This window comes from Tubulanus polymorphus, chromosome 10, assembly GCF_964204645.1.
Source record: "Tubulanus polymorphus chromosome 10, tnTubPoly1.2, whole genome shotgun sequence".
NCBI classification, from domain to species: domain Eukaryota; kingdom Metazoa; phylum Nemertea; class Palaeonemertea; order Tubulaniformes; family Tubulanidae; genus Tubulanus; species Tubulanus polymorphus.
Genome location: NC_134034.1, coordinates 11901813 through 11920615, shown reverse-complemented (window position 1 = coordinate 11920615; position 18803 = coordinate 11901813). Strand labels below are relative to the sequence as shown.

At 40.9% G+C, this 18803-nt stretch overlaps 1 protein-coding gene across 1 annotated transcript; it reads left to right on the top strand.

Moving 5' to 3' along the window:
- Window positions 1–976: 976 nt before the first annotated feature.
- LOC141911613 (prostaglandin E2 receptor EP4 subtype-like) lies at window positions 977–2612 on the top strand (the record flags this gene model as incomplete). The annotated part of the gene is made up of 2 exons (XM_074802601.1): window positions 977–1163; window positions 1862–2612. A coding segment is annotated over exon 2 (723 nt), but the record flags the coding sequence as incomplete, so codon positions are not given.
- Window positions 2613–18803: the final 16191 nt, after the last annotated feature.

Below are 18803 nucleotides of genomic sequence, written 5' to 3'. Positions count from 1 at the left end.
TTGTCTATAGAACCAAAATGATGAGCTCAGACTGGTCTTAAGTTGTAAGATTGGCTATGGAACCAAAATAGGCTTAGACTGGTCTTGAGTTGTAAGATTGTTTATAGAACCAAAATGATGAGCTTAGACTTAAGTTGTAAGACTGCCTATCAAACTAAAATGGGCTTATCTCAAATTTCAACCTTCACTCGTTGAAGGGTCTATGATGTGCATAGGCAAAATAGATGGCTTAGAGATTGATTCCTGCTTATTTCAAATCATTGTTTATGGGTTATATATATGAACGTGTATAGTGCATTTAGAGTTCAGCCGGAATTTGATGATGACGCATCAAAAGTTAAGATTGAAAAAAAAACCCGGTTTAAAACGTTTAAAAGTCTACTAAAATCCGGTTTATATGTAAGATTTATGTATTTAGTTATAAATATATATATATATATGATTGTTGTTATAGCATGTATAGTTAAAAACCTACATTTTAAACTGCAAAAATTGCTTTTTTAGAACTTGGATTTTTGCCGTAGAAATTTTTCCAAGAAAAAGTGTTTTTTTTTTGTCGCGCTTGGACACTGAAAATAGGAAATATCAACTGAATTGCATGTCACATTTAAATAAAAACGAAAGCTACCTATAAGATAGAATAAAACAATATAAGGATAATGATTTGGTATTTGATTTCGATTTGTGTCTATTTTGCTATCATCTGTGGTGACTACACAGTGAAATATTTGAATGATGTTTTCATTGTTTTCGAAAGGCTATTAATTTCAACTGGTTTCAAGAGTATTATCTTAAGTACGTTTCGAAGCAAATAATTTTAAAAGAATTATCCCGTCTCGCAATGGGACTCGAACCTGATGGAGGCCTAAAACGCCTAACGAGCTGCCGTGACGCCTATGGCGCTACCGTAGATCGCTGATTGGCTGCGGTTTGTTTACTTCCTGGTTTGCGTCCGCGTGGACTTCCCCGATGAACAAAACATCTGATTGATAGTCGAGCTGGAATGAGCCGGCGCGCGTAAGTGGATGCTGGATGACTACTCGGTATTAAACTTTCGCGTTCATTCTGAAATACAGATGGAATTGTTCTCACACGGTTGACATAGTTTTGTGATGATTTAGTAGAAATAATACAGCAGCAGCAGCAGCAGTCGTCATACCGCGGTACGTGGTGAGTTTTAAAACAGCCTAACTAAGACTAAGAGAAAAGTAGTAGAACTTAAAAAAGTGTGTCCACAGGGACTTGACACACACGGATTTTGACCCCAGTATATATAAGAAAAATATATTTTTTTATATATTTGTACCTAGGATGCTGGGGTCAAAATCATTTTGTGTCAAGTCCCTGTGAGTGTGTCAATTTGAATCAGATGATGATTCATATAGACATGACCAGAAGTTCAATTCACTTAAGTTGGAGACAGGTTTTCGTTTCAAGTTTAAGCAGATGCAACTTCCACTTAACCCCAGTCAGATCACTGGGGCTCGTCACGATAGCTGGGGGTCCAAAATCAAAGATTTGACCCAGTATCTTAGGTACCACCTATAAAAAAAGAATCTTCTTTTTTCTTTTTTTATAGGTGGTACCTAGGATACTGGGTCAAATCTGTGATTTTGGACCCCCAGCTATCGTGACGAGCCCCTGTGAGTCAGATCCCCAGTCTGCAGTCCAATAAGCTGGGTGATAGGCTTATAAATTGGACAATTGATGGTTCTAAACGATTTGAAACTACTATTAATAACTGTATTAAGAATAAGAAAGTATTCTTAAGTTTTGTTAAATCAATTTCCGGTTATTTCGATCCAAATTTTTTTAAAAACTTTTTAAAATTTCTTTTTTTTCGCACCGCGCGCGTCGACAGGCGGCAGTGAGAGACGAAGGTTCGGAAGATGGAAGCGACACCGGCGGAGCCCGACGCGTGGGCTAACTCATCGGCGGCCATCCTCGGCGCCGGCGACGAACAATGCGCGCCGATAAACTTCAGTCTGAAAATCGACGTCAACAAACCTCAGTTCGTCGTGTCGTCGACGGTCGGAATATTCACGACGATCGGCAACTTCCTGTCGATCGTCATCCTGACGAAGATAATCTGCACGCGTAAAGAATCGCGCAACGGTTCGACGTTTTACCTACTCGCGTTGTCGACGTCGGATTTCCTGCAGGCGCTGTTCGTCTATCCGATGTTGATTAAAGCGCAGATCGGCGGCGTCTGGTCGGGCGGCGTCGCGTCGTGTAACCTGATGGCGTTCACCGGTAATTTCTTCCAGTTGCTATCGGCGATGATCGTATCGTCTCTCGCGTTGATCCGTTTTCTCGCCACGTATAAACCGTTCGAGTTTCAAATGCATTTAAAACGTTTGCGCGTTTGGGGCGCGATTCTCGCACTGATATTCGTCGTCGCAGCGATCGTTTCGGCGATTCCGTTCACCCGGTACGGTTGTATCGCCCTCTACCCGAGCTCCGGCGTTTGTAGCTACAACTTTCAGGCGGGCGGCGCGCGTCGTATCAGTTTGGTGTTGATTCTTGTTTTGAACGAACTCGCGTTGCTGTCGATTATCGTGTTCACTATCGGGACTATAATATCGTTGAACGCCGCCGCTAGAAGCAGCACGCGTGAACGCAAGAACGAACGCAGGTTCTCGTTCGGCGTCGTCACCATAGCGATCGTCCAAGTCGTCTTCTGGGGTCCAATGCAGGTAGGATGAAAATGCGTTTATTGGAAATCCGGGTAGTCAGTCCGGACCCTCAATACTGGACCATTCCAGCCTACACAGATTAAATCCGGGCAGTCAGTCCAGACCCTCAATACTTGACCATTCCAGCCTACACAGATTAAATCCGGGTAGTCAGTCCAGACCCTCAATACTTGACCATTTCAGCCTACACGGATTAAATCCTGGTTTCATAGACTACTACAGGGCTGATTTCAGGGACTGCTATGGGGCTGATTTCATTGACTCATTGGGGCTGGTTTCAGGTTGGACTCTCAGGGCTGGTTTCATGGACTTCTTCGGGCTGTTTCATGGACTTCTCTGTGCCGAGTTCAGGGACTCCTCGGGCTGTCTGAGTTCAGGGAGTCCTCAGGCCGAGTAAGAGGGACTCCTCAGGCTGAGTTATGGGACTCTCCATGTTGATTTCATAGAAATTCTGTATGTCTCAATCCGGTCAATTGGTAGTCCCCCCATGGATTTGTCATGAGCAACTCCACAATTTTACACGATATTCAGCGGTTTTTTTTTTAAACGGTAAAATTTCGGATAAAATTCTATACATTAATGATTATACGCCTCACAAATCACAAAAGCACAACACGAGCTACGTACGATAACTGATATCGAATATACAGACAGTGAGGACGAACGGGAAGATTAAACCTGCCGTGAAAATCACTCTGAATTGAACAGAAATTTGATATTATTAGATTTTCAGAAAATGCGTTTACAGATTGATTGCCACGAAACGTTCAGCTTATTGAAGGTCTGTCGGGTTTTCTAATTTGCAATGGAGTTATTTCCAAAAATTTTTCCGTGGCAATTCGCTGGTATTCGCCTCGACAAAAAATAGAGACGAAAAATTGAATATCTCTTTTCTCTGCGTAAACCTGTTATTATTCGGCGTTCACGACGCATTTCATAATATAAAAAACAGATTTAAAAATGCGTAGGATTAATAATAACACCGGGTTAGACAAATGAAGAATTTTGAATTGGAAGAATTTTGACGGTTGAACCGGAAATTTTCAGACGCGTCGATATGAAGAGTTCGTTTCCAATAGCAATATTACGGAATTTCAGGGGACCAGAAAATCCTCTTTAAAACTGATTATTGTTTGTTTCTAGCCAGATCGAAATTGTCCTATTTGAGACAAAAATCTAGGTTTACGATAACTGATAAGTCGTCAAATGCGAGGTCATTACAATGACCTGAGTCTTCAGTCTATTTTTTGTGTGTTGGGACTGTATGCTCGGTCGTGGTTTACTTCTCCACCGTGGAACTGTGTTCAGACTGATATGTGTGCATGTGTAGACGTAATCTATTTCAGCTCAGTTGCGTCTGTTGGTTCTATTTCTATTTAACTGTGACTTATCTATGTCAAAACAATAGTGTTTTAGTGCTGTTTTTTATGCATCTCATCACCAGCAGCAGCAGCAGCATCATCATCATCACTGCTGCTGCTGCTGCTGCTTCTTATAGGGGTGTATATAGTCAGCTCTCTAAGCGGAAGTCACTCTGACCTCACACTATATATATATGTGTTATTTTAGTTCATCTGGTAAAAAAGCATACATTACTACATTACACTTAGAGAGAGGTCTGCACTTGATCTCTTTTATAGACCGTGTAGCCTAGAACTGATGAACTTAAAATAACCTAACTGATACCTAAAAAAGTTTAGATTCACAAGGTTGTTCCCTGTATTTCGAAAAATGTTTTCCAATGAGCTTTTATCCGAGCAGCTCTTTGTTTGCCCTATTTTTGGGGTACACCCCTCCTGAATCAGACCTTAGATCCGCCCCTGATGGCCGGTTTCATGGACTTCCTCGGGCTGGTTTCATGGACTTCCTCGGGCTGGTTTCATGGACTTCCTCAGGCCAGTTTCATGGACTTCCTCGGGCTGGTTTCATGGACTTCCTCGGGCTGGTTTCATGGACTTCCTCAGGCTGGTTTCATGGACTCCTCCTTGCTGGTTCAATGCGTCTACAGGGCTGTATATAACTTGATCTCGTGAGGCCGGCCTCGACTAGATTCCTATCTCACCACAATAACGTCTATCAGATACTCCTTCATTCTGAGTAGATGCTTGTTCGGACAGTGTGTGAGATTCGTCCAAGCTGTTACCACGGCGCTACGAGCGAGTTGCTTGGAGCACCACTTAATGACTTTTACGTCGGGTGCCACCTCAGATTTCCCAACGCAATTTATATTAAACTCTACGAAACCAGGCACATCACTGTTCTCCGCGACAGGTTTTTTTAAATCTTAAAATAGGGATTGTCCCTGTTGTTTATTTGGTTTGTAAATTTCGTTAGATTTTTTGATTGAGTGTCCCTTACAGACCCACCACACCTGCCGGGAGTGAAACAGGGGGTTTGATTTTGAAATCGGAAATCGAAGTACAGATATAGTTGTTTGCTCGGCGGTCTAATTTACAGAATTTTCTTTTTTAAATCGAAGTACATAATTGGAAATTCGGTTCCGGTTCATTTAAACAATCTTCCAAGCAGTCTGAAACGGCAAGCGACTGATTGGGGTGAATTTTTCTGGCTGCCTAATTTAATACATCAAGATTTTGGAAATAGCTAATTACAAGGGTGGGTTTTAGAGGGATGGCTTCCCCTTTCATTTTCACATCCACCCCTCTGAAAATCAGCCACCCTTTATGAAATATCTGCTGTCCCGACCAGAGTGGATGCCAATATTCTATCAATGCTGATAATTGTTTTGAAATATATATTGAGCTAATTTGGAAAATAGAAGATTACACCAAAAGTTAGCTAAATTTTCTTTTTGGGGGATCGAAAGCCTTGCTACTTCATTTTTACATCCACCCCTCTGAGAATCAGCTGCCTCTTATAAAATATCTGCTGCCTTTAGCAGAGAGTGGATGTCAATATTCTGATAATTGCTTTGAAATGTATTGAGAGGATGTGGAAAAATAGAAAATTGCGCCAAATTTCAGATTAATTTTCTTTTTGGGGGAATCGAAAGCCTTGCTACTTCACCATAGTGTCATACACTTAGAACTGAATGACAATGAGAAGACAAATAAAATATTCGCCCTCAGTTTCCCGCTGAATTTCGGAATTCACTGAATGGATATGGCCTGTTCAAAAATACACTCGTGGTAAGCACTAATTAATACTGATTGGGAATTCCCCTGTTTTAAAACGTGCGGCAATTAAAATGCAGTAAATCTTTTCCACCCGCAACCAATCCCCCCCCCCCGACTGCCGGAATTCGACTGGGTTTTTTTCGGAGAGATTTTCGTTTCCAAAAATTTTAATTGGCTCAGGCTGCGGAGTAAGATATTATCTACCACGTTCATTGCAGCTATTTCTAGTAGATTGAATATATATTTACGTCGCTAATCGTTGCAATTAGTTGACGGGTCAGGGTTTGATATAGTTCTGATTAATAGGTTTCGATAACCTGTGGTAAAGACCCAAATATTTAACTACAACACTATACAATAGGCATTACATACTGGAAACCTTTACACTTCTTACTGACTTATAGGTGATAATAGGCTGTTGCGTAGACGAGGCTTAATCTGAATAAGTAGCTTATTTTTGTTCTGTGACCAATCTAACAGCTTAAGACCACTTTAAGCTCATTTTGGTTCTATAACCAATCTAACAACTTAAGACCAGTTTAAGCTCATTTTGGTTCTATAGCCAATCTAACAGCTTAAGACCACTTTAAGCTCATTTTGGTTCTATAACCAATCTAACAGCTTAAGACCACTTTAAGCTCATTTTGGTTCTATAACCAATCTAACAACTTAAGACCAGTTTACGCTCATTTTGGTTCTATAACCAATCTAACAACCTGAGACCAGTCTAAGCTCATTTGGTTCTCTTCTTTGTGAAAAACAGTCTTGCTCAGACTTCCTTCATATGGTTTCAGATCTGAATAATATGTAACAGTCATCTAGGGACTCCAATGTAATTAGAGTTTACAGCACTTTTGGTCATCTTGGGACTCACTCATAAGCGTTCGATTAAATGTCGTCGAATTCTATCGCAATTAGTTGCTTAGAAACAAATCGACGCCATTACCCGAGGGTCTAGTTACGCAGATCGGTTTTACGAATAAAAATAAGCGGGGATTTGATTTCAGAAGTGTCGAATTCGGAAATGGGGCTTTATCAGTGGAAATTGTTACCTCAGCACCACCTAGTGTGCGGTGAAGGTATCACTATAGAATTCTAATTTAGTTGTTGTAAAACACATTTTTTTTAGAACTTTCTAAGATAGTTTTTACGCGTTGTTAGAATGCAATGTATGAGTACGTGCTGGGATGGCTGTGTTCCCTGTGTATGTTTAGGATTCTGGTAGATATCCAACTACGGAATTTAAAGTCAGCAGCCGTTTGCTAAAAAGTTGGTTAGAGCTGCCCAGTGGACAGTCGACATTAAAAGTTCATCGCACTTATTTATCCATCGACTATTCCATTAGTTCCGAGAATATTATATGCATTTGGCATATCACGCAACCTCCCCCTCCCGTCCACCCCTCTCCAGAGGTGTATCTGCGAGGTTTAATAGTTCACATACATTGTACTAACAGCTTCGAGATGTTAAGACTCTGAAGATTATGTTGTAATAAGGATGATGACCACTCAGTTGACCCCACTTTAAAATCATCAGATGTTTAAGTTGTTTCACAGCCCCCCCTCCCCGACTGCTGCAGGTTCAGGGGTTTAAATGCATCTCTTGTAGTCGTATGTTTGCTAATGAATTCAGATACACAGGTCTTGTTGATTTTCTACTCAGCGGCTCAGACTGTAGTCGTGTCAATATCTTAAGCCACCTTCTCTCACCCTCTCTCTCTCTTTCCATCTCCCTCTTTTCTTACCATCTCCTTTCTCACCCTCTTCCTCCCTTGTTCTATTCTCTATTTCACCACCAGCACCACTAACACCAGCAACAGTAGCAGTACCACCAGCAGCAGCAGCAACACCAGCAGCAGCAGTACCCCTAGCAGCACCAGCAACAGCAGCAGTACCACTCGCAGCACCAGCAACACCTGCAGCAGCAGTACCCCTAGCAGCAACAGCAGCAGTACCACTTGCAGCGCCAGAAACACCTGCAGCAGCAGTACCCCTAGCAGCACCAGCAACAGCAGCAGTACCACTCGCAGCACCAGCAACACCAGCAGTACCACTAGCTGCACCAGCAACAGCAGCAGTACCACTAGCAGCATCAGCAACACCAGCAGCAGCAATACCAGCAGCAGTACCACTAGCAGCACCAGCAGCAACAGTCGGTCCGTGCTACATAGAATCAATCAAGAAATAGAATTTAAATACCAGGTTGACTGTGATTCCGGGGCGGTATTGAAAACAACGTCGACCACGGTCGTCATGTGGTCGTCAGGTGGCAATCATTACTGAATAAACTGCAAAATAAACACAGCTTGAAACTTCGATAATTTGCGGCCTCGGCGGTAATAGCTGTCAATTCAAATTCACTCGATTTCAATGAATAAATTCCGATCTATCTGTGAAAATGTTTTGAAATAAAAATCGATTACTGCCGCCCGTTCATATCCCAGAGAAATATCCTAGTAAATTGAAATGAAAAAACAACTCACGGAGGATAAAAAGGTTACATTTAATGACAGTTTATAATTTCACTGAATTGATCGAGTCTTTGATAGCGTTGGCAGGGATCGTTCATTTATTACGTACGCATAGAATTTGAATTTTTCAACCTGCATCCAATATCGTTTGTGTTTGGTGACATTGGTGACATTCTGAGCTAGTTCCCGGTATCGCAAGCGTATCTGAAATTTCATTTGCCCCGTTAAAAAATCTATTGACCCGACGCACAAGCCGAGCAAATTGTGACGCAATCATCCGTTGTATCGATTGGGAAAAATTCTTTGGGATATGAAATTGCACAGGCCCTGTGATAATGATAACCTACTATAGCCCTGATGAGAATATACTTGTCCCGGGCAATCGGACAAGTGCTTTAGATCGGACCCTGTATACACAAAATCGGCCTTTTTTCATATACATTAAGCACTACAGTACGCATGCCTCTCCCCCTCCCTCTCCCCTAATTCGTACATAATAAATGACCCCCTAATAGAATTGAAAAAGGTTAATCGATGATCCACGCAGGTATTTAACTCTCTCCGCTGCGTATAAGTAGCTTAATTCGCGTTCCTTATTATTATTTTTTCATTTCGCGTGAAGATTAATGAAGTCTGACGCAGAACTGTGCTCTGTGCCTTGAGAAAAATCCATCAATTTGCCACAGATTGTGAGAGAGAACTCTGACATCAGCGACCATCGATTAGCAGTAAACGCCTCTCAATATCTCGTTCTACTAACTTTCAGAATTCTTCATTCGTCCCCGTATGACATCACTAGTAACTTCATCCTTCAATCCAGTATTTGGCAAGACTGGATTCAAATGCGTGAACCCCAGATTGATGAGAGACCAGTGAATGACTGGCTGACTGACTGACTGACTGACCACCAGGATTCAAACACATAAACCCAGGGTTGATGAGAGACCAGTGAAAGACTGACTGCCTGCTACCACTAGGATTCAAACATATGAACCCAGGATTGATGAGAGGCCAGTGAAAGACTGACTGACTGCTACCACCAGGATTCAAACACATAAACCCAGGATTGATGAGAGGCCAGTGAAAGACTGACTGACTGCTACCACCAGGATTCAAATACATAAACCCAGGGTTGATGAGAGACCAGTGAAAGACTGACTGCCTGCTACCACTAGGATTCAAACATATGAACCCAGGATTGATGAGAGGCCAGTGAAAGACTGACTGACTGCTACCACCAGGATTCAAACACATAAACCCAGGATTGATGAGAGGCCAGTGAAAGACTGACTGACTGCTACCACCAGGATTCAAATACATAAACCCAGGGTTGATGAGAGACCAGTGAAAGACTGACTGCCTGCTACCACTAGGATTCAAACATATGAACCCAGGGTTGATGAGAGGCCAGTGAAAGACTGACTGACTGCTACCACCAGGATTCAAACACATAAACCCAGGATTGATGAGAGGCCAGTGAAAGACTGACTGACTGCTACCACCAGGATTCAAATACATAAACCCAGGGTTGATGAGAGACCAGTGAAAGACTGACTGCCTGCTACCACTAGGATTCAAACATATGAACCCAGGATTGATGAGAGGCCAGTGAAAGACTGACTGACTGACTGACTGCTACCACCAGGATTCAAACACATAAACCCAGGGTTGATGAGAGACCAGTGAAAGACTGACTGACTGACTGCTACCACCAGGATTCAAACACATGAACCCAGGATTGATGAGAGGCCAGTGAAAGACTGACTGACTGACTGACTGCTACCACCAGGATTCAAACACATAAACCCAGGATTGATGAGAGGCCAGTGAAAGACTGACTGACTGACTGACTGCTACCACCAGGATTCAAACACATAAACCCAGGGTTGATGAGAGACCAGTGAAAGACTGACTGACTGACTGACTGCTACCACCAGGATTCAAACACATAAACCCAGGATTGATGAGAGACCAGTGAAAGACTGACTGACTGACTGCTACCACCAGGATTCAAACACATGAACCCAGGATTGATGAGAGTCAAGATGCCTGCCAAGAATTCAAACAAAAAGTTCTATTATATACAGTTTCTTGTATTGCAGATATATGTATTCCCTTAGTACATGCATCATATTGAACTATATTAAGAGTTATCCGTTAATATTGATAGAATCAGAGATATTTGAAGATCTCAATTGTATCTAATTTCTACACAGGAAGCACAGCTGCTTGCTTACAGGTGCTTGCTTTGATCTGTTTTCATTACCTGTTAACAAGCACTGATTAATACTGCACCTTGCTCACTGTACCAGTCAGTAGTACCACAACCTGCCGAAATTAAGACGCAACTTTCCTCGAAACGTGGAGTCAGGTGCGGCGTGGCTACTGAACGCTTTTGATTGGAATCTTGATTGTACAACTGGTTTCAGAGTTGAAATTTATCTACACAACTGTGGAACTGGATACAGTCAAATTAGACATGTGCAACTGTGGAACTGGGTTCAGAGACAAATTGAACCCACACAACCGTGGAACTGGGTTCAGAGACAAATTAAACTCACACAACTGTGGAACTGGGTTCAGAGACAAATTGAACCCACACAACTGTGGAACTGGGTTCAGAGACAAATTGAACCCACACAACTGTGGAACTGGCTAGGTTCAGAGACAAATTGAACCCACACAACTGTGGAACTGGATCCACAAGTTGAATTACACCCACACAACTGTGGAACTGGGTTCAGAAACAAATTGAATCCCACAACTGTGGAACTGGCTGGGTTCAGAGACAAATTGAACCCCCACAACTGTGTAAGTGGATCGACAGTTGAATTACACCCACACGTTCTGGTAGAGACTCTGTATAGGTTATTACTGGTGTAATATTATTACATACACTGTGTATAGAACGTGTTATTTTCTCGGTAGAATCCCGTTATTATCGAGCGCTCCGAAGAATCATAGAAAATTGTCCGAAGCTCCTGAGAAAATTACGACCACGGGCGAGGCCGTCTGTGCATGTAATTATTTATTTAGTATGTTTGCTTAGTGAAGATGTGGTTATTAGGGAAAATTCAGCGCCTGACAAAAACCGGATAATAATCATAGACACACGTTTCATTATTTCACAAAGATTCTGATGAAGGGTAGATTGTTCTCATTAGTGGTTATCAATAGACGATATCACGGAGAGACAATAAGGTTCCGTTATATGTGTAAACTTGATGTTTTATTGGTTTCGAATGAAGAGGTTTCAGCAAGTGGTTTATGACTGTCGAGAACTGCTCTATAAGACTGTCGCAAGTCTATGAACTAAATATGAAACTGGTCAAATATTTGTCAGTATTCTATTTGTAACAAATAGAACTGCTCTATAAGACTGTCGCAAGTCTATAAACTAAATATGAAACTGGTCAAATATTTGTCAGTATTCTATTTGTAACAAATAGAACTGCTCTATAAGACTGTCGCAAGTCTATAAACTAAATATGAAACTGGTCAAATATTTGTCAGTATTCTATTTGTAACGAATAGAACCGCTCCATAAGACTGTCGCTTCAACCATAAGTCTATAACCTCAGTATAAAACTGGTGAAAATTTCCATCAGTTTTCAATTTTGAAGAGAACTGCTCTATAAGACTGTCGCTTCAACCATAAGTCTATAAACTCAGTATGAAACTGGTCAAATATCTGTCAGTTTTCTAAATTGAAGAGAACTGCTCTATAAGACAGTGTCACTTCAACTATAAGACTATGAACTCGGTATAAAACTGGTGAAAATCTCCATCAGTTTTCTATTTTGAAAAGAACTGCTCTATAAGACTGTCACTTCAACTATAAGTCTATAAACTCAGTGTGAAACTGGTCAAATGTCCATCAGTTTTCTAAATTGAAGAGAACTGCTCTATAAGACAGTGTCACTTCAACTATAAGTCTATGAACTCAGTATAAAACTGGTCAAATATCCATCAGTTTTCAATTTTGAAGAGAACTGCTCTATAAGACTGTCACTTCAACTATAAGTCTATAAACTCAGTATGAAACTGGTCAAATATCTGTCAGTTTTCTATTTTGAAGAGAACTGCATTACCTACGTGTCTTTCACCTCAGAAGACTCACAGTAAACGGTTAAGAAGTCTTACAGCTTTACCATTCACACGTGGAGCCTTTCGGATTATTACTCATTGAACTAAATATGCGCACAAAAAGCTATTATATAATGGCATTGTACATCAATATTTAGATAGTTGTATCTGATAGGTTTGTCTATAATTAGATAAGCTACGATGATTAGATTACTTACCATAGAATCAAGGACTCGATGTGATCTACCCGGTGTCCTTGTGCGATTTCTGAAATCGATCTCATGAATCCTACATCGATATTTGCAGGCCCGTGTCAAGCTTTTTTTTTGAGGGGCAGTTCTATTTCGAGAAGTCAAAAAGACTTATCTTGAATATAATTTTTTCGACATCTATATACGATTTTTATGACTTTAAATTTATGGTATTTTTATGACCTTGAATTTAAAGTATTTATCGCCGATATTAAGAAATAACATTTACAAGTAATTGAACCTTTTTACGGAATGATTTAACTACACAGTCCGACCCTTTAGAACAGTGATCCGAACCCTCTCCTCCGAGTCCCAAAACCGGGTACCTGAATAAATTATTTGAGGATGGATTACATTTCATTTTCCAAAAAACGCATGTGGGTTGTATCCTAATTGTACAATGAGTTGTTCAATCAACGGAAAAACATTTGTGCAGAAAAAAGAATTATAAACTGAGATGACTTTATAGATGAACTCCCAAATAATTTTTCCCATCTACTTGTCGACTGAAATGTACCACTAAGATTGAGCCAATGAAGTGATGAAGAGTAGTTAGTTCGCACAGCCCTGCTGCTACTGCTGCTACTGCTGGAAGGAATAAAGATGTTACATTCATTGGTTAATCTCAAATTATACAGTGATAAGAAATCCTAATTAATTTATTCCACCCCCCTTGTTACTGCTGCTGAGAGTGTCTGTTTGACCTCATCGACCCCTCACTGAGAGTTTAATTTACTGATAAGAATTTAATCTTGTACGTTTGTTCAGTTGAGGTTCCCTTACTGTATATCCTGTTACCCTCTGTACAGTAAGGGTTACCCTCTGTACAGTAAGGGTAACCCTTTGTAAAATAAGGGTAACCCTCTGTACAGTAAGGGTTACCCTGTGTACAGTAAGTGTTACCCTGTGTACAGTAAGGGTAACCCTCTGTACAGTTAGGGTTACCCTTTGTAAAGTAAGGGTAACCCTCTGTACAGTAAGTGTTACCCTCTGTACAGTTAGGGTTACCCTTTGTAAAGTAAGGGTAACCCTCTGTTAAGTAAGGGTAACCCTCTGTACAGTAAGTGTTACCCTCTGTACAGTTAGGGTTACCCTTTGTAAAGAAAGGGTTACCCTCTTTACAGTTAGGGTTACCCTCTGTAAAGTAAGGGTAACCCTCTGTACAGTAAGTGTTACCCTCTGTACAGTTAGGGTTACCCTTTGTAAAGAAAGGGTTACCCTCTTTACAGTTAGGGTTACCCTTTGTAAAGTAAGGGTAACCCTCTGTAAAGTAAGGGTAACCCTCTGTACAATAAGTGTTACCCTCTGTACAGTAAAATGATATCAATGTAGAGTTCAGCTTTGTATCAATATGACCAAATTTGGATGCGATCCAAATTCACAATGAAATTCTACCAAAAATCTGAAGGCGGGGGATGGTGACATTTTGCTGGAAACTTGGCGTCATTGTTCAGCGATAAGGTGGACATATTCTCATGTTTCTCTGTATATTACTTTGGTAAATTTTTCTCAGATTTTCTGCTGAATATTTTATGAGGGAAAATGATGTGCCATGTTTTTTTTTTCAAATGTCATCAGCCTTTTCAAGAAAGAAAAGATAACTCGCCCTCATTCCTGTTTTTTTTTTTTACTTTTGTTCATCTATCTTTCTTACCCTCCTCTCTATATATCTCTTCCTCCTCTTATACTTTTTGCCCCTCTCTCTCTCCTTTCCCTCCCTCCCCATTTACCTCCCTCCACTACCGTTCATCCCCTTTCTCACTCCTTCCTTTCCCCCCTCTCACTCTTCTTTCCCTCCCTCACTCTTCTCTCCCTTCTCCTTCCTCTCCCTCTCCCTTTCCCTCCCATTCACTCCCTCTTCTCCCCCTTTCCCTCACTCCTCTCTCCCTCCCTTTACCCTCCTGCCCTCTCTTACTCTCATTTCTCTCTCCCTTTTCCTCTCCCCTTCCCCTCGCTCACTCCTCTCCCTTTCCCTCTCTCTCACCCCTCTTCCTCTCTCCCTCTCTCCCTTTCCCTCTTCTCCCCTTTTCCCTCCCTTCCTGCCCTGTCTAACTCTCTCTTTTCTCTCTCCGTCTTCCTCTCCCCTTCCCTCTCACTCCCTCTCTCTCCCCGTCCATGCTCCCAGTCAAACTTTCAAATGCACTACTCTCCAACATGAGAACCTCAGCGCAGTTCTCTCGTACGAGTATCTCAGTAAATCGACAAGTTTTTTCCATTTCGTCGTCGATGGTTCAATAGGTTTGTGACGACTGCTCGTTTCGCAGGAAATTAAATTTCGTCGTGAAAAACGAATTCGTTTCATGTTTGATTAGTTTTCAAGTGATATTGTTTTTTTTTTTTGCTCCGTCGTCGTCGTTGTTTTCAGCAGTAGTTCCTGCAGCTGATCCTCGCGCTGCGAAAAACCTTTAAATGTTAAATATTTTTCACGTTAATACAGGATGTATTAATACAAATACGCTTAGCGGTACGTAGAACACGCGCTACACACGATGATCGTGACTTTGGATCTTATGGACCTCGTTTAACTGTGATAACATTTCGACAATTAAAAACTTATGTCATTAGGGAAAATTATCAAATTTTTTCGAGTTTTTCCAAAATAGCGCGTTACGAAAGACATCGTTGTTCCGGGCCAAAAAATGCTCGTGTGATCGCGGCTTGATGAGATGATGATCTTAAAATAGGGATTGATCCTGATATTTAATTGATCGGTAGATTGCGTTCGATTTTTGTTACAAGCCGACCACACCTGAGGGAGGCTTGATTTTGAAATCGGAAATACAGACATAGTTGAACGATAACCATCACACTCAAACGTGGTGAACGGATTATAAGATAAAAAAACCCACTATCTACAGATTAAAAGAATTTAAAAACAAGAATTTATTCATTAAATCTAAAATATATATAAGACACGACGTTTCGATCTCACACTAGAGATCGTCGTCAGGTGTACCTGATTATAATAACCAACTAATACCAAATAATACCAACTAATAATACTGCTTACCTCACACCTGACGATGATCTCTAGGGTGAGATCGAAACGTCGTGTCTTATATATATTTTAGATTTATTAAATAAATTCTCGTTTTTAACTTCTTTTAATCTGTAGATAGTGGGTTTCTATCTTATTACAGATATGGTTGTGTGATCGGCGGACGAGTTTACAGAATTTATGGTTTTAAATCGAAGCACACAATTGGTTATTTCGGTTCCGGTTCATTCAAACAATCTTTCGACCAGCCTGAACCGGCAAGCGACTGATCGGCGTTATTCTTGTTGTTGGCTGCCTAATCGAATACATCGAGACTTGCAAATAACTATTCATATAACCTTCAAAGGTTTAAGAACTTTTTGTCGATTTTTCTATTTGAATTGAAGATTGAAACTTTTCTGAGAACTTTTGAGACCTGTTCCCGGAGATATTCAACCATACATATTCTCTGACTGCTAACGGTGATTGGTAGCTCTTGATTGGTAGCTCTTGTTGCGACAATCTTGTGTAATATTTGGTCTGTCGAGAAAAATAGAACGGCATTTGTAAGATGAACGAACAAGATCTGGTTTTTTGCTGGCGAGATGAAATCAGTGGTTTGTTTGGTCATTTCGGGACAATCTCGGACACTCTTCTCTCTTTCCTCTCTCTCCTCTCTCTCCTCTCAGACACTCTCCTCTCTCAGACACTCTCTTCTCTCCTCTACTCTCTCTTCTCTCAGACACTCTCCTCTCTCTTTCCTCTCTCTCCTCTCTCTCCTCTCAGACACTATCCTCTCTCTTTCCTCTCTCTCCTCTCAGATCAATATTGTTTTTGATGCTTCCACATTGGAGTAATGCATTCTATTGACCAGTGGAATGAGTAGTTTTCTCTGGTATCTGTGTCTCACTACAGGCTTCTTATCCGGACTCAGATGACGGATCACATTTTGCGGATATTGTATTTACACTGAAAAATGGATCTTTCCCATTCGGCATTCATCGTCTTTCTGGCCAGGAATATTTCAGTACGACCCTCCTCTTTAGGATCCAGTTAACCGATTTATCTGATCCGGTTCTTACAAACCTAGGCCTGGTTTTGCAGTTGTGAGTTGCGGGGGTTAACTCTGAGTTAAAGTTAGTTCATTTTCAATGTTTTGACTCTAGAGTCAAATTTAACTCAGAACTGTGGAACTGTGTCCTAGAATTTTATCTCCAAGATCCAGTTTTCCAGATTCATTTGATTTATCGGCAATTACAAACCTAGAACTTCGTCCCAAGTCGGAAAATTTCAATCATTTCATACCGGATATAACTGAACTATCGGTTATAACGAACATATTTCCAGGTCCGCGTCCAAGTTCGTCATAACGAGGTTCCACTGCCTCAATTTCAAGGTAAAAAGTCAATAGTTATTGCGATACTTTCAAAGTCAAGCCCCCTCCCCGAGCTACGTCTGGCTGCGTAAGGATTCTCTACGACGCGTGACATACAAGATGTTAGACGGTCTCTGTTTTTACAGCGGAACCCTTACCGATTATACGCGACACTGCAAGTGAGATCGAATTATGAAGTTTCTCGCGATTAAGACGGCGACGATCTTCGACGATCTTCGCTAATTGACTTAAATTGAAGCGAATTGAATCTCATTAAAGCATTAGTCAAGTTTTAGTCTTCTCCGGTGCATCTTTCATTCTCGTCGGGCTTCATTCTGTACTCCAGGTGTCGGGTCCGCATTGACTCCTTTAACCCTTTCAGTGCTGACTAATTAATACCCTATAGTGCTGGAGAAAATTTGAAAATTCTAAAAAATTCCACCCTAGTGTGTTGAACAATGGGAATACCACTATAGTGCGTCTACACCGCAGTGCGGTGTATCGTTAGTTACTAGTATTTCACTATGTTTGACACTTGCTGCCATTTTTCAATAGAGATAATTACAAATTACTAATTACATCAATACACCGCAGTGCGGTGTACTAGCAAAATCTATCACTGATTTATACACCGCACTGCGGTGTAGACGCACTGAAAGGGTTAAGATAAGGGCAAAAATTAATGTACGCACGTGAATAGGAAGTGGGGAATAGAATTGAAACCTTTTTTCCAAGTGATATGTATTTCTATTAGATTATCTGACAGCTTAGCAATTTTCCGGCGACGTCTGAAAATGCATCTGTTTTCATTACTGGTACAAAAGTGTCTTTGATCACATTTTTTTATGGATACAGGCACTATAAATACATTAATAATAATAATAATAATAATAATAATAATAATAATAATAATAATAATAATATGTGTCCAGAATATAAGCGGATTAGTGTTTCCTCCATGTGCTTGGATATTAAAGGGGCTGCATTATGATATCGTGGCTGCTGAAATAACAAGGCTTCCAATCCACCCAAAAAAAACAAAGATTAAGCTTCGGTGTAATCTTCTATTTTTCAGATTACTTCAATATATTTCAAAGCAACTATCAGCATTGATAGAATATTGACATCCACTCTGGTCGGGGCAGCAGATATTCTATAAGGGGTGGCTAACGATTTTCAGAGGGGCGGATGTGTAAATGAATGAAAGGGGTGGCCACCCCTCTAAAAACCTGTTACGGAGAACACTGAACGCTGAACGGAGTCTATAGTTTATCTCAGTTTCTCGAATGCAGGTATCAGTCGACAAATATACGTGAATTCACTAATGATTTATAACGTTGTTTACTCGTTGAAATGGTGGCTTTAATGTATAATTTACACGCGATGAAATTCATGTAAATTTCACACACTCTCCCCACCTCCCTCCCCCCAAACCAGAGTCTCCGATGCTATTTCGCCTTTCAGGCGTTTTGTTTAATTTGCCGCGATTTATGCGTATTGCGGAGTAGATACTATCAGCGATAAAACCTGACCGGAATGAGAATTCCTTCGGTTAATCTTTACTCTCGCAACATTCCTGATCCGTGTTTATTTCTGCCAGTCGAGGATCTTTATGTCTTAGCATTTTTTTTGCAATGTTTATTAACGATGGACAAAACGGCAGCCACACATTTGTGCAACTGGGTCCGGAGACAAATTAAACCCACACAACTGTGGAACTGGGCCCAGAGACAAATTAAACACACAACTGTGGAACTGGGCCCAGAGACAAATTAAACCCACACAACTGTGGAACTGGGCCCAGAGACAAA